This window comes from Dryobates pubescens, chromosome 2, assembly GCF_014839835.1.
Source record: "Dryobates pubescens isolate bDryPub1 chromosome 2, bDryPub1.pri, whole genome shotgun sequence".
NCBI lineage: Eukaryota > Metazoa > Chordata > Aves > Piciformes > Picidae > Dryobates > Dryobates pubescens.
Genome location: NC_071613.1, coordinates 12,471,281 through 12,499,199, shown reverse-complemented (window position 1 = coordinate 12,499,199; position 27,919 = coordinate 12,471,281). Strand labels below are relative to the sequence as shown.

Genomic DNA, 27,919 nt, shown 5'->3' with positions numbered 1-27,919 from the left:
GCACAGCACAAATTAAGCTACTGACATTTTAAGGTTAAAAAAAACCACTGAAGGCTTCTTAGTAGCAAAGCCTTGCTGAAAATCAAGCTATCACAGTTTGAGCAATGCTTCATATGACAAAATGGCTTTCACTGGAAGCTTTCTTCCTGGAAGGAAGGATTTTAGGAACTGCTGTGAGACAGGTACAGAAATACAGAAAGATAATGAATGTAATTCATTACTGAACTTATGGAAAGATAGAACGAAGAGGTTCTAATATTCTTTTCAACTCTACTGCTGTATTTCATCTGCAAAACACATGATTCAAAAAGTAGATTTTTTTGAGAAGAACACTTTCAATTCTATCACTAGATATAGCCAAGATTTTTCAGCAGAGAAATGGATGAATTTTTCCCCTCTCAAAAAGAAGGCAAGGAAACATACCAAAAGAACCTGGGAAGACAAAGTCCTAGAAACCACCACTGCCACCTTTTAGACAGGCATATTTCCAGCACTGAATCACTGGTAAAGGCAAATCAATGAAGTTTGCAATCTATGGATGAAAATTGGAGCTACAACACACCAAGAGGACACAGTCTCAAGCTGTGCCAGGGGAAGTTTAGGCTGGAGGTGAGGAGAAAGTTCTTCACGGAGAGAGTCATTCATCATTGGAATGTGCTGCCCAGGGAGGTGGTTGAGTCACCATCCCTGGAGGTGTTCAAGAGGGAATTGGATGCGGCACTTGGTGCCATGGTCTAGCCATGAGGTGACAGGTTGGACTTGATGATCTTTGAGGTCTCTTCCAACCCTGGTGATACTGTGATACTGTAATACTATCTGACAGATTCCCCTTTGTATTATTTTAGTGATGAATGTTCTCAAAACATATACATAAAATAAAATTGATAGATCAAAACTGAAGCAGTGTTAAGACACCTACAAGCAGATAGCTAAGCAACTTGATCTTAACACTATTAAAACCTACCTTTACATGTTGACAGAACCTCAAACTGCATGTCCAAAACAGCAGCTGTAGATTCAACTCTATCGGCAGCTAGAATGAAGCGCTCACCAGTAGCTGTACACTTCACAATTGAGTATCTACAATGCAAATACATATTTGTGATACTGAATAATTACAAAGCCCACATAGCTACAAATTGCTTAAGTGCTCCATCTTCAAAAGACAGCAAAATATGTTTTAACATCTACATCAGCACTGGTTAGGCCACACCTTAAGAACTGTGTCCAGTTCTGGGCCCCTCAGTTTAGGGAAGATGTTGAGTTGCTGGAACGTGTCCAGAGAAGGGCAACAAAGCTGGGGAGGGGTTTGGAGCACAAGCCCTATGAGGAGAGGTTAAAGGAGCTGGGGTTGCTTAGCCTGGAGAAGAGGAGGCTCAGGGGAGACCTTATTGATGTCTACAACTACCTGAGGGAGGAATGGTCTCTTCTCCCTGGCGGTCAGCACCAGAACAAGAGTACACAGCCTCAAGCTGCACCAGGGGAGGTTTAGGCTGGATGTTAGGAAGAAGCTCTTCACAGAAAGAGTGATTGGCCATTAGAACGTGCTGCCCAGGGAGGTGGTGGAGTCACCATCACTGGAGGTGTTTGGGAAGAGACTGGATGGGGCACTTGGTGCCATGGTTTAGTTGATTAGATGGTGTTGGGTGATAGGTTGAACTCAATGATCTCAAAGGTCTTTTCCAACCTGGTTAATTCTATTCTATTCTATATCCAATTAATTAAATCTCAAAATCAGGCAACATGGGGAAGAAGAAACTTTAAAGAATAAAAAAAATGAAAAGAGAGATTAAAATATTAATGGAGATACAGAGCAAAGCTTAACAATTGTGTGACTTAAAATAACCAACACACAAAAAAAGATGCCTTAAATGAAATGCAGTGGTAGTACATAACACTTTAAGTTTGCAGATAAATATAAGGACTGATGCAGATCACTGAACCAAGTGAAAGACACATACGCTGAATCTGGCATGTAACAAACCGCTTGATTGGCTGGCACAGTCCAGGGCTGCGTGGTCCAGACCAGCACACTGGCAGGGGAGGATCCATCTACAGATGTAAGTTAGAAGTGTTTTACTTACAATTATAACAAGCACGCAAAAAAAGCCATCAGTCTTAAGCTCTACACAGAAGTCATACCTATCACAGAAGCCAACTTAGGTGGTGACTTCAGCAGGGGAAATTTCATATACACAGAACGACTGGCATGCTGCTCATTGTACTCCAGCTCTGCTTCAGCCAAGGCTGTTCTGGGTAGAGATCAAACATAAGTTAACACACTTGGAACACGAAAAGCTATTGATAGCCTTGCTAAAATTTTGAAGGTGTAGCTTAAGTTCATACTCACTTGGTTGAAGGGGACCAGAAAACAGGTTTATAGTCCTGATAAATGAAACCCTAAAGAGAAAAGGGAGGTGGGGAAAGGAAGTTAGAAGAAGTGAAATGCCTAAGAAATCAAAATACATTTCAAGAAAAATTCAACATACCTTGTCATACATTTTATAGAAGACTCTCAGCTGGTTTGCTTCATACTTTGGATCAAACGTGTAGTAGCAGTTAGCCCAGTCTGCCATTACACCCCAACGAATGAAGGCAGATTTCTGTTTCTCAATTGCTCTTTCTGCAAATTCTCTGGCTGAAGGGAACAGTTCCATTAAGCACATGGTTCAGCCCACTCAGATCAACAGAATACCATTTAAAATATGCTATTGACATTTTTTTTAGACTAGCCTGAGCCAAATATCTTGAGGCTATGCACTGATTATTGATGTGGACAAAATACATAACTATGGTTCAAAAAAGACTTATTTCAGCGAAGCAGTTGCACAAAATGAGAAGCAGTTACACAAAATGACTGCAAAGCATGAAAAAACCAAATCCAGGAGTGACACTTTTTGAGTAATACGGAGAGATAAACCACAGAGGTCTCTAGAATATAAATTTTATTTGTGAGGAAGAGAGAAAAATAACTCACTGTATTTAGTCGTGAAGAACAGTTTCTCAAGATATATCCTCACATAACATAAAACAAGAGTGAGAATTAACCACCTCTGTTGAGGAGAATCCAAACTTTTCAAAGCAACATGCATCTGAAAAGAAGTTACCCTATTTTATTGCTACAACTTCCAGCTAGGGCAGCATACACAGCTCATCACAAGCAGCTTTGGAGCTGAATGTTGGCATCTTCCAATACGCACGGTGTTTGAAATGATTTCTTCAAGACAATTTCCATATAACACAGACTAACTTTCTCTGAAAGGATCACCCCTACAGTTTTGCAGCATTGTTAAAAACAGCTGGCAGATAAATCTTGTACAACAGCAAGAACCTAGAGCCAAGGTGTCCTGATGAAGCCTGATTTTTACATGCATCTTTTTAGCTCCTACTCAAATTCCATCTTCAAACAACAGAAGACTGTTGATCTGATAAATACACTTGAAGGCCACTACACAGTTAAGCAAAGCAGAAGTCCAAACCCTGTGCCCTCCTTTTTTTAAAGCTCATAGCCAATGCTACTGTGTGTTCATCACAGCAACAAATTAAGCTTGTATTCAAACATCCCATTTCATAAGACGACACTGTACACAGTCGTCTCAGCACACACAGACAGCGACCGGAGAAAACGTCACCAATAGCTAATATAAAAGCCAACAATAAAGCAGAAAAGTTATCACAAATATAACACACACAACAGGAGTAGGATGCAAAACTCCTTAACACAGGTCTTTTCTACAAAGATACAGCAAACGGGGGTTACCTCTCTGTCGGATTTGCATTGGTGAAAGATTTTCAGCTCCTTTGACTTCTGACAATGCCTTCAGCTCAATTGGCAGTCCATGACAATCCCACCCTGGCACGTAATGGACTTTATAACCTCTCATCACATGGAAACGATTAGTGATGTCTTTCAAAATCTAAAAAGACACAAAGGTCTATTACCACTTCAGCTTCCCCACACAGAATAGCTACATTATTAAGATCAACTCATTAAAAATCCCCAACAACCACAACCAAACAACTATAAAAGGCCACAAGATGTGAGATCATGCGTTCGTGACTTTTCTTCCCCATCATTCTGTAGTTTGGCAGGGCCTCAGAGGACCTCTCATCAAAGAAATTCATTCAGTACAACTGAAAGATGCAGATTATAAAACTGCAAGATTTGAAGGGAACAAATATTACCTGCTCTCATCTTTAAAACACTGAGCTAGACCTACAGTGTTGGCCTAGTGGTATAACTGATCACCTATGAAAATTTGTCACTTTCAGAAGGCCAGGCTCTGGCACCAGTCCTGTAAGAAGCCATGGGTTGCATTTTAGTCTTTCCCACCTTGTAGAATGTGGAATGCTGTCACTCTCAGGACTGAATCTAAATGTATCCAAACATATTTAGGAGTCAAATTTCAATGCTGAAAATTACATTTTAAAAGGCACCAACATTTAGTCACCATGGCTCCACTGAGGCCACCCACATAAAAATAAATGCAATAGAACAAACTTTAAAAATACTCAAAGGGAGAAAAAAGACTAACATGGCACAGCTCAACCCTGCAACACAGTAAGATTATTACATACACACATAAAGCAATATACATTAACCCATACTGTGTATGTGTGCTATGTTCAATGCATAAATACGTGCATTTAATCTTGCAAAGGAATGAATTACCTTTAATTTCTTTCTCTGAAAAGATGTTCTGAGACATTCAGCCTCATAAATAAGTACTCAAGCACTCAACTTATAAGCACCATATACTGGTATATGGCATTTATGTTGTGGCATGGTATGTCTATCACCATGGCACCAGATTGGATCTACACAACCAAATCATCTGCTTATTAAGAGCTTCATCTGCCAAAATACCAAGCACGTTAAAGTGCTATTGATTTACATGGGAATGGAGAACACACAGCACATTATAGAAAGTGTTTATCACTTTAAAACAGAAGAGTATGAATGAATGAATATTTACTTTATTTAAAGCATGGCCAACATGAGGGTCTCCATTGGCATAAGGTGGTCCATCATGCAGACAAAATTCCTGCTTTGTTTTCCTTTGCCTTTGCCATGAATACAGTTCTGAAAAACCACATTTCTGTAGAGACAAGAAGAAAACACCCAAAAATCATCCCAGATCTGTGCACTTCAACAATGTCTGGATTTTGGATAGATGGTAAAACGCAGAATAAAAACAAATAGACAAATACTTAATTTCTCTGACATTGTAACACAAGACATTAGCAGTTTAAAAGTATTAAGAAAATCTGAGACAGGCTAAGGTTAAGCTTAACATTTTTATTCTGGCTCTCCACTATCAGCAGAATCGTTGCTTTTTCTCCCAACAAAACTCTAACGAACTTGAGAGTACCTGAACTACAAATAACTCGACTAAAGATCCCCAGCTCACTTCAGACAGCCTGTCCAGGCACCCACGAAAGCCAGACCCACAAGAACGTGACCGCAGCAAAGGCGGGCCCGTACATAAACCTCCGACCACCACCCCCAACCCCCGCCCTCCTTCCCAGGGCCGGGGCTCCATCGCCGGGTCACGTATCGCCGCGCCCCCAGCGCAGCGGCGGGGCCACGCACCCCCTGGGCAAGCCAGCCCCAGTCGCTACCTGCTGCATCTCCAGCTCGGTTTCAGGCTGCAGCCGCCCCGGGAGCTGCGCAGGGAAGCGGCTGTTCGGCAGCAGCACCGTGTCTCGGTACTGGGAGTCCTGCCGGCTCTCCACCACGGGCTGCTGGCTATTGGCTTCCGAAGCGGCGAAACGCGCCCAGCCATAGGAGACCCCCGTCTGGGCCCGCAGCACCACCCGCGCCTGGGCGCGGGCCAGTAGCGGCGCCCGGCAGGCCGTAAACATCTTCACGGGCTGCCTGCGACGTGCTCCAGGGAAACACTTCCGCCTGCGCCGCAGAAAGCGGCGCGCCGGCGACGGGCCGCGGGGAAGGACATGTCTCGGTGCAACGCGTTTTTCTCCCCGCCGCGGAGGCCTTCTGTCGGGCCGGGCGGGGGAGTAGGGGAGCCTTTCAACACTTCCCGAGGCTTTAGGGAAGTGTTAGCCTATTTTGTAAAAACGGTGGCGTCCCCTTGACGTGGTCGGCGCAAGCTCTTGAAAAAGCCGGAGCAGAGGTCGCGGCGCAGGTAAGGAGTGTCGCGCTGCTGCTGCCGCAGGAGTTGCTCAGCGGAGCTTGGACTTCGCTTCTGGTTGCTTCATCGCTGGGCCAGGGGACGGACAGGAAGGGCTCCCGGCGAGCTCAGACCGCCCCGCACGCTGCAGGTGAGCGGCGCCCGGAGGAGAGGGCAAGGCATAACCTCGGTCGCTGGAGAAGCGCCAGGGAAACCGCCGGACTCCAGAGACAGGCAAAGCGGAAGACGGTGAGTTAAGCAGCGCCGCGGCCGAGGGAGTGTGCCTGCCGTGCACGGCCACCTCTTTCACGCGATGACTAAATAAATCAAGCCTTTAAAACAACTAAGTACATTTAAACCTCATTTTACAAAGCAGGATCAAAAATGCAGTAAAAAGGCAAATGAAGAATGAGAAGCACAAAATCTTACCTTCTTTTGAGCTCAACTATTTAATCCTAAATTCCCATCTAGTATGCTGCTTTTTTAACTCTTTCTCTTTAAAGTGCTCACATTCCAGGTGTTTTTAGTTTGGAATGAGCTACATTCGATTTTACTTCATGTAAACTTGTTCACGTGATGGTATATATTTAACACAGTATCTGCCTTCCTATGAGACATTTGCTCTTTATCTTTAGTTGTTTGAGAGCTGCTTTCAGGTAACCATTGTTACCAGTCCAAGATAGCCCACAGACACTTGGGTTATGGACCTTGGCTATTTTACAGAGCACTTTGATCCCATCCACAAGCAGTAAATAATAATTAACAGCAGCAACTTATGCTTTTTGCATGTACTTACACAATTGCCTTACTTTTTTTAGCCTCAGAGATACCTGTACAGTGTTTCTAAAATGCTAAAAAGGTTCTTAAAAATCCAGTCAGTTTGGCCTCTTGATACTTCTAACATTGCTGTTTGCCTTTGCTGTACACATGTTGTCTGAGGTCACATCAATATCATAGAATCAATAAGGTTGGAAGAGACCTCAAAGATCAAGTCCAACCTGTCACCCAATACCTCATGACTACTAAACCATGGCACCCAAGTGCCACTTCCAATCCCCTGTTGAAAACCTCCAGGGATGGTGACTCCACCACCTCCCTAGGCAGCCCATTCCAATGGCTAACAACTCTCTCTGTGAAGAACTTTCTCCTCACCTCCAGTCTAAACTTCCCCTGGCACAGCTTGAGACTGTCCTCTTGTTCTGGTGCTAGTTGCCTGGGAGAAGAGACCAACCCCCTCCTGGCTACAACCTCCCTTCAGGTACTTGTAGACAGCAATTAGGTCTCCCCTGAGCCTCTTCTTCTCCACAAAGTACTGGCAGTAACCCACTTGCCTCTTCCTGCTCAGCTTATGCTGTATCTGTTTGGAATGTTACGTGAAATATTTCCCTTCTTGTCTTCTCTTGAAGAGAGAAATGTACAGGTTTGCTTTTTGTTTCTTTTCAGCAGTCAGAATGGCTTCTCCAGCTCTACTCATGCGTGTGGTTGCCTCTGCGTATTCTGTTGCAGAAAAAGCTGCTACAATTGTTAGAAATGTAATGGCTACAGGAGACCTGGGGATAGTGGAGAAGGTATTACTTTTACTTTGTTCCAATTTAATTTCTCTTATTAATGCTGAGTTAAATGCAGGTCAAACTAGTATTTTTGAAGATGAGCAAATGGGAAAAGAAATACAGTCCTCACCTCTCTGATACAAGAAACATTCTTTATTAAAGGATTAAAAGAGCATTGAAGAAGTCTCTTTTGGCCAGTATTTCTTAAGAATGCTTGGACACTTAAAGAAACACACCATAATTTTGTTCTGAGTCGCCTCACAAAACACAGGCTTCATCATAGTGTATCTTTCCCATTGACTTCCATAGCTATTTTCTAACAACTGAAAGTACTATGCCCCTGATTAATTTTTGGATTAGGATAGACCAGCGTTCAGACTGCCTTACAGCCTGGGGAGAAGAGAGAGATGCACAAGGGCAGAAAATGCTGCTTCTCATCATTCATCCCCTTTGTGCAGTCAGACCAATTCCAGCTGGCCTTACTGAAAGCTTTAGAGAAGCTAGAAAGACAATCTTCCACCTTTTCCCTTGCCACATTGACCTCCCATCCATTTATCTCGATAAGGGAAAACGGTTCAAGGACATCTGAATTTTTAGCTAGGTCCTCTCCTTCTGATGCCCAGAGTTTTCTTTCCCCCCAGTCAACATTAAGCTTTCCATTTATATTGCTTCTCTTTGTATCATTTCTACTTCTTTTATTTTTTAAACCCAGATTGGTAGGTAGACATTTTGTTGAGCCATGCTTATGTTATTGATGACTGCTCTGAAGAACTACTTTGTACTGGTTTATTAGGTTGGTGTCCTGGAACAAAGGACATTCTCTGCAATACCTTGAATCTTAGCAACTCTAAAGTCAGTGACAAATTCAGCCAAATTTATTAGGCGATGAGAGGGGAAATTCAAAGAAAAATACCAAATTTCATAAAGATAGGCAACTGGATGAGGGATGAGGTTTTGGGCATGCAAAAAATTAACCCATAACATGATTCCAAACAGAATACTCCATTCCTATGGCTCATTTCCGTAGCTGGATAAAAGAATTTTCATGTTGTCCCAAGATACAAGTGGACAAAATAGAATTTGTTTGATTCAACTAAGATGCAAATCCTTGGATGAAGCGGCTGTCCTAGTTCCTACACTAACAAAGCTATTTCTTACTGAGATTCTGTGTCTGGACTTAAGGGACTCCTCCATTCATAGATATATGGAGATTAATGCAAGAAAGTATTAATAAATTACCTGTTTCCACTCTGCAGCATGTTATTAGTGTCTAAGAAAAAAAATGACTGTAACCCATCTAGCAGCCGTTGGCTACACTGCATCTTTTGGGAAGACCTTCAGTGAGTTTTTCTTAACCATTTTGAGACACTAAATCTACTGTTCCCTCCCTAGTATTTTTGCTGGAAAAATTATTACCGTCCAGTTCAATTTCCCTAGTTAGCTTCTGTCCCTCCTTGGTCTTTTTCTACTAGACTAAGGAATTGTTCACTATTTAGAAGTTTATGCATCATAATTTCCCCCCCCCCCTTTTTTTTTTCTTAAACAAGCTAGATTAATTGAACCTTTAAATCACTTTTTCCTAACACCTTCCCTATATTTCTCACCTTTCACAATACCACTAAGCCATGCCTTAAAATACGTCTTCCCCTTAACATCTTAGGCTTTGCTTTCCCCTCATCTTGTACAGTACCTGGGTTCATACTTGTGTTCATTTATTCTGTACCTAGTGTAGTATTTGCACAAATACATACTCAATACAACTGCAGCAAGAACACAACGTGTAAATACTGTTCTAATATTATAGGAGTCTATCTTAGCTCTCTGTCATCCAGGGAAGCTCTGCTTCATTCAGTTTTTAGCCTGCCTCTCTCAGGATCACTTATTAAGTTGATGATTTATCAGATCAGACATTTTTCAATACAGGGTAGACTCTCCATTAGGACATAGGAGCCACTGTAGTGATGGTGGGTATTTTTTCAGCATACATTCATTTTATGTCTGTACAGGTCTCCTTGACCACGTAACTGTTTTAATTGGAATTGCTTATGGAGGAAAAGCAATAGCAGGAGTTATTAACCAGCCATATTACAACTATGAGGTATTAAATGAATTGATTTGTTCAAAATGGTTTCAAAATACACAAATGCCTGCCCATCCTTTGACAGACTGGAGCCAATGACTTGCAGACCAAAGCTGACAGACTGGTACAAATGAGTATTTGTGCTTCCCTGGCACGGAAGTTTCCCAAGGTGACAATCATAGGAGAAGAAGTAAGTACCTAGTTTATATCACACTAACAATGTAACTTGCTGTAGCTTGCAGTGGGATTTCCTTTGGCAGCTTTTAGGAAGTAATCTTGGTTTGTTGTTGTGGGTTTTGTTTTGTTGATTTGTGTGGTGGGGGTTTTGTGTGTATTTTGTTTTTCTTTTAAATAGTACTCCCATGCCATTTCACCTTCCCACTGCATTAGTTTTGTCAAGTAAACAGCAAGCAAATCCACAGTTCTGAGGCAAATTGAGGTGAACCCAACACCTCTGTTAAGTTTGAGAATCCTTCTGTTAGGAACTGCCTAGTGATGAAGTAAGTGAGGAATTAATTGAAGATGGCCACTGTGAAGAAATACTGAAGAAAGCTTGTCCTGCTCAGTACTCAGGAATTAAAGAGGAAGAGGTAATGTGGACTTGTTATGCATATCTTCACATTTTACACTATATTACTTACTGATTTTAGCTGAGAATGTGTTAGGAAAAGAAGCTGTTTCACTGCTGCCCATTTTTTTTGTTCTTTGTAACTCAAAATATAGTCATGAGAATCACACCTCCAGAACTGGAAATGCTGCATATCCCTGTGTGCAGTAATGGGAAATGTAGATTTGTTTGTTGGTTTTGTTTTACAGCTTGTAATTAAAATTAATTTGGAAGGCATCTACTTGGACATAAAAAAGTGATGTAATTTCTAACTTCAGTTTAAGCCTTCATACCTCTATGAAGTTACCTGCTGACTTATAGCCGGTTTTTAAGCTTTAGTGTAAAATGCTATTGTGGGCTTCAGTCACATCATTATGTTAGAAACTGGAATCTCTTTCTTTCCTTAACAGCATAAGTAAAAAAAACCCAAACCACTAAACTATATGCTGTGCATGGTAACTTACATGATTTGTATTTGTTCATTTTCCATTTATTTATTTTTAAAGCTTGTGATATGGGTTGATCCTTTGGATGGAACCAAGGAGTACACTGAAGGTTGGCTTCTCTTTTAATTCTGCTGATTTAAAAAAAATAATTATAGCTATGTAATAAAGTGGCATGTATATGTGGATAGCTTTATGAAAGAAGGTACACACAACATTGTTTCCTAAGGCTAGTGTTGTTTCTGTACTTTGAGTTCTATGGAATTTTTTAGAATCATAGGATCAGTCAGGGTTGGAAGGAACCACAAAGATCAGCTAGTTCCAACCCCCCTGCCATGGGCAGGGACACTTCACACTAGATCAGCCTGGCCAGAGCCTCATCCAGCCTGGTCTTAAACACCTCCAGGGACAGGGCCTCAACCACCTCCCTGGACAACCCATTCAAGGGTTTCATCACTCTTATGGTGAAGAACCTCTTCCTCACGTCCAGTCTGAATCTCCCCACTCCAGCTTCATTCCATTCCCCCTAGTCCCATCACTACCTGATATCCTGAGAAGTCCCTCCCCAGCCTTCTTGTAGGCCCCCTTCAGATACTGGAAGGCCACAATAAGGTCACCTTGGAGCCTTCTTTTCACCAGACTGAAGAGCCCCAACTCTTTCAGTCTGTCCTCATAGGAGAGGTGCTCCAGCCCTCTGCTCATCCTCCTGGCCCTTCTCTGGACACGTTCCAGCATGTCCATATCCCTCTTGTAATAGGGGCTCCAGAACTGGACGCAGTACTCCAGGTGGGGTCTCACCAGAGCTGAGTAGAGGGGGAGAATCACCTCCCTTGATCTGCTGGCTGCACTTCTCTTGATGCAGCCCAGGATCTGATTGGAGAGTCCCTCTCCTCAGGGCTTGGGAGTGCTGGTGGATGAGAAGCTCAACATGAGCTGTCAATGTGCATTTGCAGCCCAGAAAGCAAATCAGATCCTGGGCTGCATCAAGAGAAGTGTGGTCAGCAGGTCAAGGCAGGTGATTCTCCCCCTCTTAATCATTCCAGTTACTTCTGACCAGTATTGAATATTCCTGATGGGCTACTGAGTGCCCAACAGTTTTTGTCATTTCTGGTAGCAAAGAGCTGCCTTTAATTGTTAGCAGGTTGTCTTTAGTCAAACTTGGTTTCCTATACATTTTGATCTAAATCTCCCATTCACATGCTAGATTGTGTTTACAACCTCCTCTTCAAAACAACCCAAATATCACAGCTGTATTTGCAACCCTTTCAAAATGAAAGATCTTCCCCTAAATCAAAGTTTTCCTCAGTTACTGGGAAGAAACTGGTTTCAGCACAGCCTAAATTGGGTCCACAGACATAGACTCTAAAATGAAGATGTGCAGCTGTCAACATATTACTAGTTTTGAATACTGTTAAAGAATTCACACACTTATAGAAGAATGTCATCATATTCTGATGTGTATCAGCTAACTTACTATACCTGAAAATCTTGGTTAGTATTTGCAGTTCCAAGATACCACCATGCATATTAATTTGTGGGCTTTTATTGAAGACATTATGTTAAATATGTACACTTCCTATTTTTTTAAGCATACATTCATTTTATGTCTGTACAGGTCTCCTTGACCACGTAACAGTTTTAATTGGAATTGCTTATGGAGGCAAAGCAATAGCAGGAGTTATTAACCAGCCGTATTACAACTATGAGGTATTAAATGCATTGATTTGTTCAAAAGCAGTAAGTGATCTCCAACTGTCACTTTCTAAGCTATTTGTAGTTAGCACACTCTCAAAAGCAGTGTGTAGTGGAGTTAGTGTTGTAATAAAGTGATGTTGTTTTTATTGAATATATCATAAAATTGTAGAATGGTTTGGGGTGGAAGGGACCTTAAAGATCATCTAGTTCCACCCCCCCGCCTGCTGTGGGCAGGGACACCTTCCACTAGACCAGGTTGCTCAAGGCCCTGTCCTGCCTGGCCTTGGAACACCTACGGGGAGGGAGTATCCACAACTTCCCTGGGCAGCCTGTTCCAGTGTCCACCCTCACTGCAGAGAATTTCTTCCTAATATCCAATCTAAATCTACCCTCTTCAAGCTTCAATTCATTCCCCCTCATTCTATCACTACAAGCTCTTGTAAAAAGTCCCTCTCCAGCTTTCTGATAGATCCCCTTCAGGTACTGGAAGGCTGCCCTAAGGTATCTCTAGAGCTGCCTTTTCTCCAGGTTGAACAGCCCCAACTGTCACAGCTTGTCCCCATAGAGGAAGTGCTCCAACCCTCTCATGATCTTTGTAGCCCTCAACATTTTCAAGGTTGAGTGAATCTCAGGGGTCTACTAAGAGCCGTACTGCATCCCAAGGCTTGTGTAATACACTGATACAGTACTTATTACATCTGTACCGTACACATTACTGTAGTACATATAAAGCATTCACTGTAAAACAAGTACAGATGGGTGTTCTGGCAGTCTTTGCTAGAAAGTCTGCAGCTAATCCTTGCACTAGATGCATTTGTGATGCCTGGTTAAGGTCATAAGTCTGCATCCCTTAGGAAACCATGTCACTGACAGCTGGGTTAGGTTTCAGGTATAAGTCCAGGGTGGCCATCTACAGGCATTTACACATTTGGAGAGTACTTCAGTATTATCTGTGAGGGGAGGGGATAGCTCATCGTGCATCCTGGTTAGTTAAACTTAGTAGAATTGTAAAGAAAAAGCTCTTGAGCTGATTCTATATGTACTACAAGATGCATATGACCAAACTTTTAAAGTTAAGATATTCTCAATCATAGATTTGTGCCCTCAAGTACCTAAATATACAAATAGGAATTTGTCAGTCACTGGAGGCAGGATGTAATACACTTTGGGTTCCAGAGTGGTTCTTCTTAAGTGTCATTGTTTAAATGTATAACCCACTATTAATATTGTACTCCCTGACAGAGACTCTTTGCCTATCAGGGAGTATAATATTAATACTGGATTAAGTCCATTTATGCTTTAAATGCTGATCACTAGGATTAACCATAACCTGGAAATGTGTACCTTTTTTTTTGTAGGCAGGAACTAATGCAGTGTTGGGCAGGACAATCTGGGGAGTCCTGGGCTTAGGTGCCTTTGGATTTCAGCTCACAGAGGCACCTGCTGGGAAACACATAATTGTTACCACCCGTTCACACAGTAGTACCCTTGTAAATGACTGCATCAGTGCCTTGAATCCAGACAGTGTCATCAGAGTTGGAGGAGCAGGAAACAAGGTATGAAAACTCCAGATCTTTTCTTTTTACTGAGAGATGGTACCTTTAGGAAAAGAATTTAATAGAAATAATTAGCTTACTTGAATGGTGCCGTGGTTTAGTCATGAGGTCTGTGGTGACAGGTTGGACTTGATGATCTTTGAGGTCTCTTCCAACCTTGGTGATTCTGTGAATGTACAGTTGACTTCCTCCTCCTGACCCAGCACTACCTATCTTCCCAGCATTCAGTCTGACATGAGGCAGAGACAATTTGGTACAGGTATATTTGTAACAGTGGTCATGCTGGTCATGGCTGAGCTTCATCTTTTCCAGTATTCTGCTTCTAGGGGAGAAAACTAAAATTTGTAAGACCAGGATGACTATATGAGAATTTGATGTAATCACAATTATTAGACATTTCCTTCTATGTGTCTTCATGAAGTTTTTGTTCAAACTGTCTAGCAGCGCATGTGAAAGGACAAAAGTAGAAGCACATGGTGATACTACCTTTGCAAAACTTCCCTCCATAAAGGGAATACTCATTTGCTGCAGGTTTTGAAGCTTGTCAAAACCAGACTCAGATTCATAGAATGATTTGGGTTGGAAAGGACCTTTAAAGATCATCTAGTTCCAACCCCCCTGCCACAGGCAGGGACAACTTCCACTCAAGGCCTCACACAGCCTGGCTTTGAACACTTCCAGGAAGGAGGGCATCCACAACCCGTGTGCAACCTGTTCCAGTGTCTCACCACCCTCACTGCAATGACCCTCCTATCTCTTTCCTTCTATGTGTGCAAAGCCCAAAACAGCACCAAGACAACATTGAGATATTTTGTGCTTTATTTTATAGTACTCACACAAGAGGGGAACTCTTACTTCTGAAGCTAAAAGCAGGTTTTCATCCTGTAGACTGTATTTATAATGATCATTCTCAATGGTAATATAGTATAGCTTTGTAGCTCTTAATATTTGAAAGGAAATGACTGGTGTTCCTTCTCAGCTCATCTGATCCCTGTTTCCCAGTGTCCTTTTTACCCTTTTCTGAATGCTTAGATCCTTTGCAAATGATTCCCACTCTATTCATGACAGATCATTCAGCTTATAGAAGGCAAGGCATCTGCTTATGTGTTTGCCAGTCCTGGGTGCAAGAAATGGGATACATGTGCACCTGAAGCTATTCTGCATGCTGTGGGAGGTAAGTTAATAGCATTGAAAATTCTGAGCAAAGTGAAATTCAATCAATTGAAGTCAATGTGAAGTTATTTATACTTTCTTAAAGAGAAAAAAAGACTTTCCAAGCACATCTTTGAAAAGAAAAATGAAGAGTAAATTTGTATTTTTAAATAGCCACAATTCATTAGAAGCTTTGAGACCACTGAAATCAGCAGTAACTCGAAAGGGACAGCAAATTATGCTCTGGAAAGCATGGTATGATCAGTTTTGCCCTGGATTAATATAGTCAATAACTGTCAAATAACATAAGCCAAATCACAGCATTTTGGGTATATTCATTTTAATATTCTCCAAAATAAGTTGGTTGGGTTTTTTTGGCTCTGTTGGCTACTATTTCACAGTAAAGTCGTGCTGACCTACTAATTGGGTGTAGTAGTGTATCAGTAGTAACATATCATTTAATGTGTAGACAATTTAATTCTTAAAACAACAAAAATGGGCCAAATCATGCAATTGTTCTTTGGATGTACAAACTCCAAAACTGAGTCACGTATGTAATTCAGTAAGGTTAGTGGTCTCTGGCCAACACAAGCCACTTTACCTTTCTAAAGGGTAAAAAGGTTAGAGAATGTATGAAAAGTGTCACTGACAGCCACTTGAATATAAATTGCAGTAGTATTATAATCTGTTGTTCTTGTTGATAGACCTTTTACCACCACCTGCTCAAGTTGTGGGCTTTGATCTCCTAAATTCTGTCAGGCTTCACAATGACATTATTTAACTCCTCTGGTGTTGATAACTGGGATAGCTTTAAACAGGTTAGCTCAGAATCCCAACCGATCTGGGGCAGCACAGTGCTGTATTTAGCCTCATTATGTAGGTGTCTTGCTCAGGTAGCTTGCATAAAGATCTGTGTTGCTTGTGCCATGTGATTTGTAGAAACTCATTTAAAAACAGCTGAGGTATTTCTATATTAATGCTAGATTTCGTTGCACACTTACCCTGGCTTTTACTTGAACTTAGTAGTTTTCTTTCCTTCTTGTCAATGGCCAACATCAAAACTACTCAGGAAGCATTTTGATAAATCCATAAGAGAAAGGGGTTGTTTTCCTTTTCCTGAAACATAAGGAATTTAAGTATTGCTGAAGGAAAATAAAAGCATTAGTTATTTGATTTTAGTCAATAAAGGTTGTTGCACTTAAAGTAGGAACAAAGATAAATCACATCTGAAGACAGGCATGTGTATGCCAAAGACCATTGTTTTTTCCTTAGTTACATCACCTGTACTAAAAAATAGATTATCTCCAACTGCTGTTTGCTGGACTGTTTTTCTTTGCTTTTTTTTGCAGGCAAGATAACTGATATGCATGGAAATTCATTTCAGTATAACAAGGAAGTGAAACACATGAATTCAGCTGGAGTCCTTGCCACTCTGAGAAATTATGACTATTATGCCAGTCGTATTCCTAACACAGTTAAACAATCTCTTGTGCCTTAAAGCAGTGAAGAATCTTCACTTGGCCTGGAAGGCTGAGAGAGTGAGCTGGGAGGAAGAGAAAGCAGGCAGATAACTGAACCTGAAATTTTGTTTTATGGAATCTGAACTGAATTCTTACATTAAGGTGTTCAATAATTTCAAAAGGATGTACAGAATCTGTAGGTCTCTGTTGGATGAGATTCTTTTGCTATGATCAGCAGAGAACATCAAAACAGCCCAATTCCTTTAGTGATTGTTTTCTATGTTCTTTGGGAATATTCATTCTTCAAATTCATCATAATATTCAGGGCACAAAGCAATGTTAAATCATTTACCTGATCTTGATCTATGTGTTTTGTTGCATGCAATCAACAAGGCTTTACTGTGTTAAATACAAATGGGCTGAGAATTTGCCTGGATGAGTAAGGTAATTTATAATAAAGCTGACATTTTTGATTCTTAGAAAGGAACCTTTGAATTATTTGATCTGCACTCACTTTTGGGGTGGCCAGGATCACTATTTGGGGTGAGTTGGGTTGTCCAAGTTTTGCAGGAGACAGAACACACTCCAGCTGGGCCTCTGAAATCTCAAATAGGAGTTCCTGGATCACTGGATGCATTGAGGATCAGTGAAGCATTAATACAGCGAAGTTCAGGGCACCTCAGCTGAAGAGAACCCAAGGAAACTGCAGTGGGGGAGAAGTTCCCAGCACCCCTCTGAAAAGCCTCTGTCAGGGTCTATGCCACCTCTGTCTTGAAGAGCTTTGGGCATCCTGGGTCACTTTGTCATGCAAGTTCAGGGTCCCTGAACTTGGCTGCTTGATGACAAAGACTGAATGCCTAAACTATCATAGCATGACTATTACTGTTACTTGCTTTATCCTCTGCTGACACTATGAATGGGAAAGTAGCCCACAAGTTGCACTGCACCTATTCTCACTTTATCTGTGCCCACAAGATTAAGTCCTCCAAATGACTATGCTCTTGGTGCACTCAAACCCTCTTAAAGCTATCTCTGAAATTCAAGACACAAAAAAGCTGGTTTCCATACAGATGAAAATGTCAAAATGCAGTTTTCAGTGTGTTCAAATTACTTTCATCACACAAATTATTTGACAACTTTTAATGTACTTGAAGACCTTAGATTAGATCCTTTCCTCACAGCCATGTTAACACCGGTATGACTTCATTAACTTAAAGGTGGCTCTATTTCCAGCAAGCAGGAACATCTTGACACCAAAAGATAAGGACATAAAGTGTTCACAGCCTGTCTGCACACGTGGAAAAGGATCTAAGGAAGCCCTTTCCATGGTGAAGTCAGCTTATCATAACCTTTACAGATAAATTAGCAAGATTATCACTTACATCATGCTGTCATCATCTAGTCTGTAATGCTGTCATGACACTGGATTAAAGCTGCATATATAGGAACAACACATGCCTGTAATCCTTTCATCTATAGTCTTCCTTCTTCCTCAAGTGCATGACTTGTAAGAGCAAGCAAGACAGATTCAGCCTGCTTTAATTAGAGCCTTCTTTATATTTTGACCCATTATAAGTTTAAACATTCCATAAACTGATTGTGACTGAAGTTTGAACCATGTAGCAAGCGCAAGATTAATCTAATTTCACTGCCTCAGTTATACATAATTCTCACCTTTACCTTCTGCTGGTTTTTTTGGATATGCATCACATCAAAATCTGCATGTGAAATTGCAAAGCACATTGTGAGAAAAGGAAGGACTTGGACAAGACAAAGGTCTGCCTTAATTTTTCCAAGTAATCATTAAAATACAAAGTCAAGTACCAAACTGAATGTTGTTAACCTTCATCTTTGTCTCTGTATCCTTATTTTCATCTGAGACTCGCTGTATAGAATCACACAATTCAGCTGGAAAAAAAATTTCAAGATCATGGAGTCCAACCATTATCTATCTACCAAGTCTGAGGTTAAAACATGTCCTTCAGCACCACACCGCTGCATCTTTCAAACACTCGATGGGATGGGATATGACCACTTCCCTGGGGCACCTGTTTCAATCTTTTGAGGACCCTTTCACTGAAGAAGTTTCTTCTGATGTTTACCCTAAACCTCCCCTGGTACATATGTTTGAAAATTCGCTCAGCATAAGCCCCTTTGTAATGCTGCTGTGATTTACCTCACTGCTCATTTACCACAATGGGAGTGTAGAAGACACATGGCACAGACCGCCTTCTACACTTCTACATGTATGGAACCACTACCCATGCTTTCAGGAACTGTAAAACTGCTAATGTAGGGAAACATTAAGGAAAGTTAAGATGAAACTCAGCAGCAGGAGCCAAGGACCAAAGCCAGCAAGTTTAAGTGCAGTCATGCTCTGGCTGCACCCTCTGCTAAAAGCAGCACTGCTCCACCAATCAAGCATTTGAGAATTTCTTTGGTAGGACATTAGGTGCTACAGAGCAATCTATAAAATGGAAGCGGGTGGAGAGGGAGGTAGAAAAGGAAACCATGACTCTGCATTGCCATTGCAACAATGTGAACTTGAATGTCTCCTGTGAGAAACTGCTGACAGAGTCTTCTGGCAAGTCATTTCCAAACCCAGTTTGACCCCCCGCACAATCTGCATGCTTGGGAGGAATGTAGTAAGTAACATCCTATGAAACTAGACGGGTTGAAGCTCTGTACTCGCATGTGTCTACGTGGTATCCTGTGATTTGTGTCAGGATATCACAGAATGGTGTCTATGTGGCATCGTGTGATTTGTTTGTGTCAGGGTATCACAGAATGGTAGGGATTGGAATGGACCTCTGAAGATCATCTAGTCCAACCCCTCCGCTAGAGCGGGATCACCCAGAGTAAATCACACAGGATCACCACCAGGCGAGTTTTGAATGCCTCCAGTTACTGAGGCTCCACGACTTCTCTGGGCAGCCTAGACTCAACATGGATAGATACATAGAAAAGAGATTGCAGTTCTCTGTGCGGCTGCTGCCGGACATATGTCCAGCTTAGGAGTTCGTACCATTATCTCCGCCAAAGCTCTCAGGAAGGCTCTACCTAACTGCCGGAAAGGCTGCGAGAAGAGAACCACCGGCCCCATGAAAGGCAGGGCAGCCTCTGCCCAGCACGGGCGAGCATCACGCCGGCCGAGGGAACCCTAAGTAACCACCCGCTAGTCATCTCCCACCCGGCTCCAACCTCATCACATTCTCCTTCCGGCGGGCCATAAAGCAGCGGCCCCAGCCGCCCGGAGAGGGCCTAAGCCGCAGCGGCAGCATCAGCAGGCCAGAGCAAGCGCCGCCCCCACATCGCCCCAAGGCCTTCTCCCGCCGGACGTGACGTGAGCAGCACGGCCTCGCGGCGGCGGGCGGGCCTCGGGGCGGTCCCTGCCGAGCCGGCCCATGCCCAGCCGGCCCATGCCCAGCTGGCGCGGCCGCGCGTCCCGCCCCGCCCTTTCCTTTGGTTCCGGCGCGGGGCCGGTGGTGACGGCGGTATGGCGGTCTTGAGCCTCACTGTCAACGCGGGGAGCCCCCCGCTCGGTAAGTGCGGAATGGTTCTCGCTCCACACCCCCACCCCATTGTCCCCGCTCCCCTGCGGGGGGACCAGCGGGACGTTGTTCCCTCATCGCCCGCCTGTCCGGCCGTGAGCGGAGCCTCCGTGTTGCATCATGCGGTCGTTCCCCCCGTGTGGGGCCGGGCGAGGCGTGAGGGGAGGCCCGCGTCCGTCCTTTTCACCGCAGCCCGGCCCTGCTGTAGGCCAGGACGGTGGCACTGGAGGTTCCTGGGGAGGCGCCGGCCCGGGTTCCTGGCCGCGTGTGGGGCTCCGCAGGGAGCGCTCCGTCTCGCCTCCCTGGCCCTCGGGGCAGCTGGTCTGCAGCAGATTGCTTTCCGGGGAAGCTGTTTGGGCAGTGGTGACGGCTGCCGGCACTTCGATGAGCTTAAGTTAAAGAAACTGAGTCATAGATGCCCTCCTTGAATGGTCTAGCACTTTGAGGATAGGTTTTCAAGGCAAGCGTAACTCACATTGCTTGTTTGTTGGCTCTGTCGAAGTGCTACTATCTATCGCTGTCACTTCTAATCTGCTGCTTGTGTTCAGCTGATCTGGGGAGCTGGTTCAAAGTTGCACTGCACAATCTTGCTTTCTCAGTTACTCGCGTCCTTCAATGTTATTTTGTCTTTAAAGATGTGAGAACCTCTTTTATTATGTTTTCTGACATCTGGAAACAGCCTTGCTTTTTTTTTTCTTTTAATACATATCCCATACCATTTCTCCATTCAAAATATATTTTCTACCCATTCTTCATCTTAATGTACTGATTTCTTTTTCAAGCTGTTGTTCCCAAATACATTTGAATTGAGTAGGACTTGCATGACTATTAACTTAAGGTATAGTAAAACATAAGCTTGAAAGATCATTTCTCTTGATACTTGCTTATACTGATTTGCCAAAACAGTTAGGATGCACTAAGAGCTATGATTAACATGGTTTTAGGGGCTTTGGAGGATTCTCTACTTTTGGCAGCTAGTGAGTGGCACTAGAGACTTAATTTGAGGAATTGTATAATTATGTAAGAAATATTAATATTAATAGAGACTTAATTTGGGAGATTGTATAATTGTGTCAGAAATACTACGTATGACAAATGAAACGTTTGTGTCAGGAAGACAAGCACACTCATCATGCTTGTTCCTACTTTGTACTATGCAGCATGGCTGTGCACTGGCAAAAGTGTAGTAGCTTTTAATATCATTAGTATTAATTACATAGCTTGGTGTACATCATACTTGCAATTTTCAAAGCGCTTCCTTGCATGTTATTAAAGTACTTACCTGTCTTACAAACATACTGCGTAAGGGTTGTCATCCTGACTTTCACAGATGGGTGAGTGAGTGATGGGAAGAAGAACCTTGACTTACAGTTAATAAAAGCTTAATGTCACAAGAAGGTGTGCAGCTGAGCAGAGGTGAGAGCTAGGGAATTCACAGCTCTAGTGCTTTGTATTTAGGCCAGTGTATTAATAGCTTACAACTTACCCTGTCTTGAGTAGTCCGTCTTTTTTTAGGGAAGATAAAGTGCATGGCACACTAGGAAGACTGTAATAGGTTAGATGCCTTTCAAGACCTAGAGTATAGTCTTTTGACTAGTTTTATTTAACTAATATTTGCCCCTGCCAAAGCTGGCTGTCTTTGTATGTGCTTCAGAGCAAAGCAAAAGCGCACAAGCTCCTCTACTTATGCTCAGCTCTGGACCAGAGCCAATCCAGAAGTACAGCCAATTTAGCTCAGTGCTTTGTTTGAGCTGCTCTGTCGTGCTGTAGAGCCTCAAGATCAGAGCAGGGCTGCATCAAGCTGCTTTGAATACAGGCACAGCTATATTCTAGTTGATGATGTAGCCTAAAAATTTCAATAACTCTTTTATTTCTAGAGGCTGTCCTTTGCTGTCACTGGTGAACTACTTGCTCTGAAAATCCTGCATAAACTTCCTACACTTCTGCATGGGTAGCATTTCATGTGGCTTGATCATTAAATGGTTAATCATTTCATAAACATGAAATCACGATAAAGTTAGTCTCATCCTTGTTCAGAAAGTACTGGTATAGTCACTAATTGAGCTCTTTGGTGCATATGTCAGAGCTGGAATGGACTATGTTACTACACTGTTCAATAATCAGAAGCAAGTTAATTATATTCTCTATTTATTGGAGAACAGGACTAATTTTTACAATGCTTTTAGGAAGCAAAATGTATTGCTGCGGACACTTGCTGAGCTCACTGCAGCTGACTATATGCTGGACATGATCAATTTGAAGCTGTAAGCATTGCCAAGAATAAGAATGAGTCTGAACATTGATTTCTTCCCTGGGCAATCTTACTTGAAGGAGGCAGTCAAGTCACCTGGTCCTCTTTGATAAGGAATGTAACTGGTTTGTTGCTGCCGTGAAAGACAGCTTTCTTGGAGGAAAGTTCAGCATCTTTTTCTTGTGTTTTTTAAAGGAGCTCTTCTGACAGTGGAGCACGTGAAGAATGATCTTGAAATTTCAGTGGAAGAAGGCAAAGAAACCATCCTTCGTGTGTCTGAGTAAGTGACTTTGCATCTCTCCTTCTAGCTTTGGGTCAGCAGTTTTAAAAATCATGTGGTTGTAACATTGAGAGTAACCTTTTCAGGTAGGAGGAGGAGAAGAATACAATTTTACTTGTCACCGATGTCTCCTTTGCAGCACAGACAAAATTTCTGCAATAGATTCTAAACTTGATCTTTATGGATCTTTTTACTGGCACTTAGGTCTACTTGTGTATGCTTTGCCAGTCACTTCATTGTTTAGGCACTTGCCTTTTTGAGGTCCCATGGTGCAAGGTTATTTTGTGTTAGGAGAGATTGATAGACCTGATTCCTTGCACCTCTGCAGATGGGGTGGAATGAATCGTAAAGGTTTATATGGCATTTTTTTGGCCTCACCTCTGCATGTTAGTGAAGGCATGATGTTACCGCAGAAAAGTGCTAATTAACTGTGCCATGCTGTCCAGATGTTCATCCATCTGCATCCTGTAGAAAGAGTCTGGAAATTTGTGTAGAAATCTGTTGTCTGTCCTGAAAATACTCTGCCGTGGTAATAAATATTTTTAAGTTTGGGGCATGAAGGTAGATTTTATATCTGAGCAGGATCATATGCCTGTTAAAAATGCAGGACTAATGCTGTTTTGGGAAGTGGCATTGTCATCTTTGATTTCGTATACCTGGTTATATCAAGATAAGATATCCAGGTATATATATCTGGTATATCTGATATATCCAGATATATCTGATATATCAGTGGAAATCTCTGATGTCTAGTATCTACAGTAAGTTTTAACCCATAAATATTGCAGTCCTAACTTAAAGTATAACAGCACTATAATGATTTTAGAATTAGTGATTATAAATGTAGTTTTTGAATACTGATTGTTTTTTGAAAGAACAGGGGAAAACCTCTGTTGCTCATGGACTAGCTGACAAACTCACGTTTTCTGAGCTCTCAAAGCCACCAAGGCATCATAAATTGCTATTCCTCCATGTCTTCAGAATGGTTATAGAAACAACATCATATTTTTATGTGGTATTGCAGAGACCCTGACTTACTCCCCATAAATTAACAAAGACTCTGCTTTTCTGCTGTCTGCTGAGCTTAGGGAAGGAGCTTGTCACTGGGTACATATTTCTGCAAAATCCAAGCACAGGGTGATTCATAGTCTTCAGTCAAAATGATTGTTTTACTGCTTTCTGTTTAAATTGTTAGACTTCAACTCTGATAGGAGCTCTTTCCTTACTGTAATGCCTGGTTTTACAGGCTGTCTTTTGCTGTACCCAGTGTTGGCAATGAAATTGTGATTTTTTGAAGTGAAGCAAGATAAATGGAGCAGGTTGTGTTAGGACTGAAATGGTACAGCATTGATAATTTTCAGTGTGTTATATACATGTGGGATGCATAGTGGAGCGTTAATTGAGTATGTTTGAGTTGTTTTCCCCTTGAGAAGCCTTAGTCAGATTTTGGTTTCATTTTTCTTTCACAGCTTAGGCAGCGTGAGTATGTGTATGCCAAAAGATACATGTGCAGATGTACACTACTAGGATACCTGAGGATGAACCAGTTTTCTTTGAAATAATTTGTTATTAAATAATTTGATATTAAATAATTTGTTACTACCATCCTTTCTTACCCACTGAACTGCTGTGGTGCGGAGGGGCTTGGGCTTAGCACAAAACTCGGTAGAGTTGAATAATGGGCTGTATGATCTCGGAGGTCTTTTCCAACCAACATGATTCTACAGTCTTTAACTGTGATGGAAATGGTCAGAAATGTGAAGCAAAAGCAGTTCTGCACTTTGGACAATGTGGATAGTGTCTAGAATCATGGCTCCATCAGATGGAATTTTTTTTGTCTGTTCATGTCTCCTCATCCCTGGCATTCTATTACATTTAAGAAGTTACTCTGAACCTCCATATTGCATTAATTTTCTCTTGCTTGGTTGTAAAATAATTTTAAAAAATTGATTCTCTATTTTAAAGTCTGTTAAAAGTGTAACTCAAGAAGCATCAGCTGAACCTCATATCTCAGCTAATGCTTTTGGTAAATGGATTTCATGGCATCAATTCTGCCGAAGCTGTCTTGTTTTGGCATGACTTGAAATTCACTTGGGAGATTTCAGACTTTTTTTGTTTTTAAGGAAACCATTTGTTCTAATGACTTTACTTGAACAAGAGAGAACATTTTATTTGCTGTTTTTCTGGGTTATCTTTTGAAGTGCAGTTAAAATCTGATGGCAAACCTTTTAGCTAACTAGCTGAAGCTTAGCTGTCAGCTGGTTGGGTGAAAGGTTTGTCACTAATTTGCCATGATGAATTTTATTTTAAAGGTTATGTTTGTAGCCTTGGCTTCAAAACTTCATGTGGGAATAGAATAGAATAGAATTAACCAGGTTGGAAGAGACCTTTGAGATCATCGAGTCCAACCTATCACACACCACCATCTAATCAACTAAACCATGGCACCAAGCACCCCATCCAGTCTCTTCCCAAACACCTCCAGTGATGGTGACTCCACCACCTCCCTGGGCAGCACATTCCAATGGGCAATCACTCATTCTATGAAGAACTCCTTCCTAACATCCAGCCTAAACCTCCCCTGGTGCAGCTTGAGGCTGTGTCCTCTTGTTCTGGTGCTGACTGCCAGGGAGAAGAGACCAATCCTCCCTCAGGTAGTTGTAGACAGCAATAAGGTCTCCTGAGCCTCCTCTTCTCCAGGCTAAGCAACCCCAGCTCCTTTAACCTCTCCTCATAGGGCTTGTGCTCCAAACCCTTCACCAACTTTTTTGCCCTTCTCTGGACACATTCCAGCAAGTCAACATCCTTCCTAAACTTAGGGGCCCAGAACTGGACACAGTCCTCAAGGTGTGGCCTCACCAGTGCTGAGTACAGAGGCAGAATGACTTCCCTGCTCCTGCTGGCCACACTGTTCCTGATACAGGCTGATAATAGCTCCTGATCAAACCACTCTGCTAAATGCTGATGGCTTTATGGAGTGTTTTAGTACATCTGCATCTTATCAGATAGCAAACTGCAATACAGCTTCCCTGGTTTGGGTTGTGAGCACGTGTGTGCTTCAGTGTAGTATTACTCTTCAGCAGATGTATCTAACCTCTGCACTGAACCCTTCTGCCAAGCTTTTTACACGTTAGTTTAAATAATGATTTATTACAATTGGAGATTCTATGTTTTCTTTGGGTTTTTTGATTGTTTGTTTTTCCTTCTCCCATCCTGTTTTCTGTTTCTTGAATGCTTTCCCTGTTACATAGTGTGGTATTTCACATCATTTTTGAGAGACAGGGATTGTTTAGTCTGGAGAAGAGGAGGCTGAGGGCAGACCTAACTGCTTTCTTACAGCTACCTGAAGGGAGGTTGTAATGAGGTGGGGTGGGTCTCTTCTCCTTAGTGTCAGGTGGTAGGACCAGAATAAATAGCCTGAAATTGTGCCAGGGGAGGTTTAGGTTGGATGGCAGGAAAAATTTCTTTACTGAAAGAGTGGTCAGGCATTGGAATATGCTGGCTTGGGAGATGGAGTCACCATCCCTGGAGGTTTCAAGAAACATGTGGCACTTTGGGACATGGTTTAATGGCCAGGGTGCTAGGTTGATGGTTGGATTTGATGATCTTAGAGGTCTTTTCCAACCAAAACAATTCCATGATTCTATCTTTGCCATTGTCCTTATTCATTCTTCATTCCTTACCTCTGGAGCTGGCAGGCTTGGCTGCAGAGAGCAACCTTAATGTAATGTTTTGTAACTAGTTCTAAGAAATGAGGCCAATTAGCATTATGTGTGAGTGGAAGTAGATCTTATTTCTGTTCTCCCCCATGAAAATAAGTAACTTCTTAACACAAGTAAGGTTTTGCTCAGTAACATGTTCAAATTTCATGTGTTTATTCAATTTTGCTCAAGTATTCAAGGGTATTTAGTTTAGTATGAACTCATGAAAACAGTAGAAACACATTTCACATCCGTTCTGTAGATGCAAATGCATTATATGTTTTTTGTTCTCAGTTTGGAAAACATTCTTTAAAATCTCATAGCAAGATGAAATTATGATAGAACATACTTTGTATATTTTTGTGTATGTTTAGCTCCCCACTCTGGCTTTTGGTTTTAGTTTCATTTATGGATCTTCTTATGCTGAGTCTTAGAAGCTTGAAAAGCTAGAAACAAAAAGAGCTGCAGATGAACTATGTTCTTTAGGTTTTGGTGCAGTTAGCCCAATGAGACTGGCTGATCCATTTGTACTAACTGTGAGACTTCCTTGATAGTTATTATATCAAGAATTCTTGATGTATTTCATCTTCTATTACAACATTTTCAGAAAAAGTACATCTTGGTCAGAACTTCCATTGATTTTTTTGCAAGGCTTTTTGAGGGCTGTCAAAAATCCTTTTTATTTTCCAAAGACTGCAGTAGGTGTAACAGGAAGTACGGAATGATGACAGAGTAGAAATGAAACATTGTTGGGACAAATTGAAGTGTGACATTCAGTCTGTTGAATTGAGTGGAACAGAACACTTACAGGAGTTCCTTTTTGTTGATGTCAGTGCTTGTTTAGAAGTGATTTTTGTCATCTATACTCATGTGGGACTGTGGAGATCAGTATTATCTGGAGAATTGATGCCTCTGTTGCATCATTCTTCCAAAGCTCTTTAGTAAATCTTAATCAAAATGTTCCTACGTACTCTAAATGAATATAAAGGTAGATTTCTGGCAGTATGCAGCTTTTTGTAATACTGTGTATAAAGTAGAAAAGGAAGACAAAAACCCAGAAAGAAGAATGCTCTTTGGAGAGCCTTTTGTTCCCAGATCTACTGAGAGTTTTCAACAGAAGAACAGGAAAAAACTCCAAATTCCAATTAGTCTTTTAGTTAGAGAAGACTGGGTAAAAAAAATAATGCAGACAGCCAAGTTTGTTCAACAGGGGTAGTCTCTGTGAATTGAGTAATGTGAGTAACAAATGATCATTTTTTTTCCTCTGATACCAGCATTAAAACCACAGTGGAGACCTCTTGATTCCTCTTTGGATTCTCTAGGAATTCTCTTCAGTGTCAACCTTCTTGTATGAAAATAAAACAAATCTTAATTTAGCTCTTCAGATTCTGGAAAATACGTAGCCCAAGTTAGACTTGCACATTCCATCACATGTGGAGGGAGAGTTTTATCCTTTGAAAGA

At 41.8% G+C, this 27,919-nt stretch overlaps 3 protein-coding genes across 3 annotated transcripts in view; 2 read left to right on the top strand and 1 right to left on the bottom strand.

Annotated features, from left to right (window-relative positions):
* The window catches only part of IARS2 (isoleucyl-tRNA synthetase 2, mitochondrial), a 32,014-nt gene extending 26,080 nt beyond the window's left edge, over positions 1-5,934 (bottom strand). Inside the window, exons 1-8 of the mRNA XM_054170183.1 lie at positions 5,623-5,934; positions 4,977-5,099; positions 3,761-3,917; positions 2,490-2,638; positions 2,351-2,400; positions 2,143-2,252; positions 1,962-2,052; positions 965-1,080 (exon numbers count right to left, since the gene is read on the bottom strand). Coding sequence (XP_054026158.1) covers positions 965-1,080; positions 1,962-2,052; positions 2,143-2,252; positions 2,351-2,400; positions 2,490-2,638; positions 3,761-3,917; positions 4,977-5,099; positions 5,623-5,865 — 1,039 coding nt within the window. The 5' untranslated portion in view covers positions 5,866-5,934. The remainder of the gene's footprint in view (positions 1-964; positions 1,081-1,961; positions 2,053-2,142; positions 2,253-2,350; positions 2,401-2,489; positions 2,639-3,760; positions 3,918-4,976; positions 5,100-5,622) is intronic.
* A 330-nt stretch (positions 5,935-6,264) lies between these two features.
* On the top strand, positions 6,265-17,133 carry BPNT1 (3'(2'), 5'-bisphosphate nucleotidase 1). Its single transcript, XM_009900068.2, has 9 exons — positions 6,265-6,380; positions 7,575-7,699; positions 9,847-9,951; positions 10,244-10,351; positions 10,875-10,923; positions 12,427-12,518; positions 13,865-14,062; positions 15,131-15,236; positions 16,564-17,133. Exons 2-9 carry the CDS (start codon positions 7,583-7,585, stop codon positions 16,710-16,712), a joined length of 924 nt encoding a protein of 307 aa, XP_009898370.2. The 5' UTR covers positions 6,265-6,380; positions 7,575-7,582; the 3' UTR covers positions 16,713-17,133.
* Positions 17,134-20,092: 2,959 nt separating this feature from the next.
* The window catches only part of EPRS1 (glutamyl-prolyl-tRNA synthetase 1), a 46,847-nt gene continuing 39,020 nt past the window's right edge, over positions 20,093-27,919 (top strand). The window contains exons 1-2 of the mRNA XM_009900073.2: positions 20,093-20,216; positions 22,672-22,756. Coding sequence (XP_009898375.2) covers positions 20,171-20,216; positions 22,672-22,756 — 131 coding nt within the window. The 5' untranslated portion in view covers positions 20,093-20,170. The remainder of the gene's footprint in view (positions 20,217-22,671; positions 22,757-27,919) is intronic.

Bases quoted from the DNA above. Each gene is read 5' to 3' on its own strand.
- BPNT1 (XM_009900068.2), top strand. From the start codon at position 7,583: ATGGCTTCTCCAGCTCTACTCATGCGTGTGGTTGCCTCTGCGTATTCT. The intron at 7,700-9,846 runs GTATTACTTTTA...ATCCTTTGACAG, and splicing joins ACCTGGGGATAGTGGAGAAG to ACTGGAGCCAATGACTTGCA. The intron at 14,063-15,130 runs GTATGAAAACTC...TATTCATGACAG, and splicing joins TTGGAGGAGCAGGAAACAAG to ATCATTCAGCTTATAGAAGG.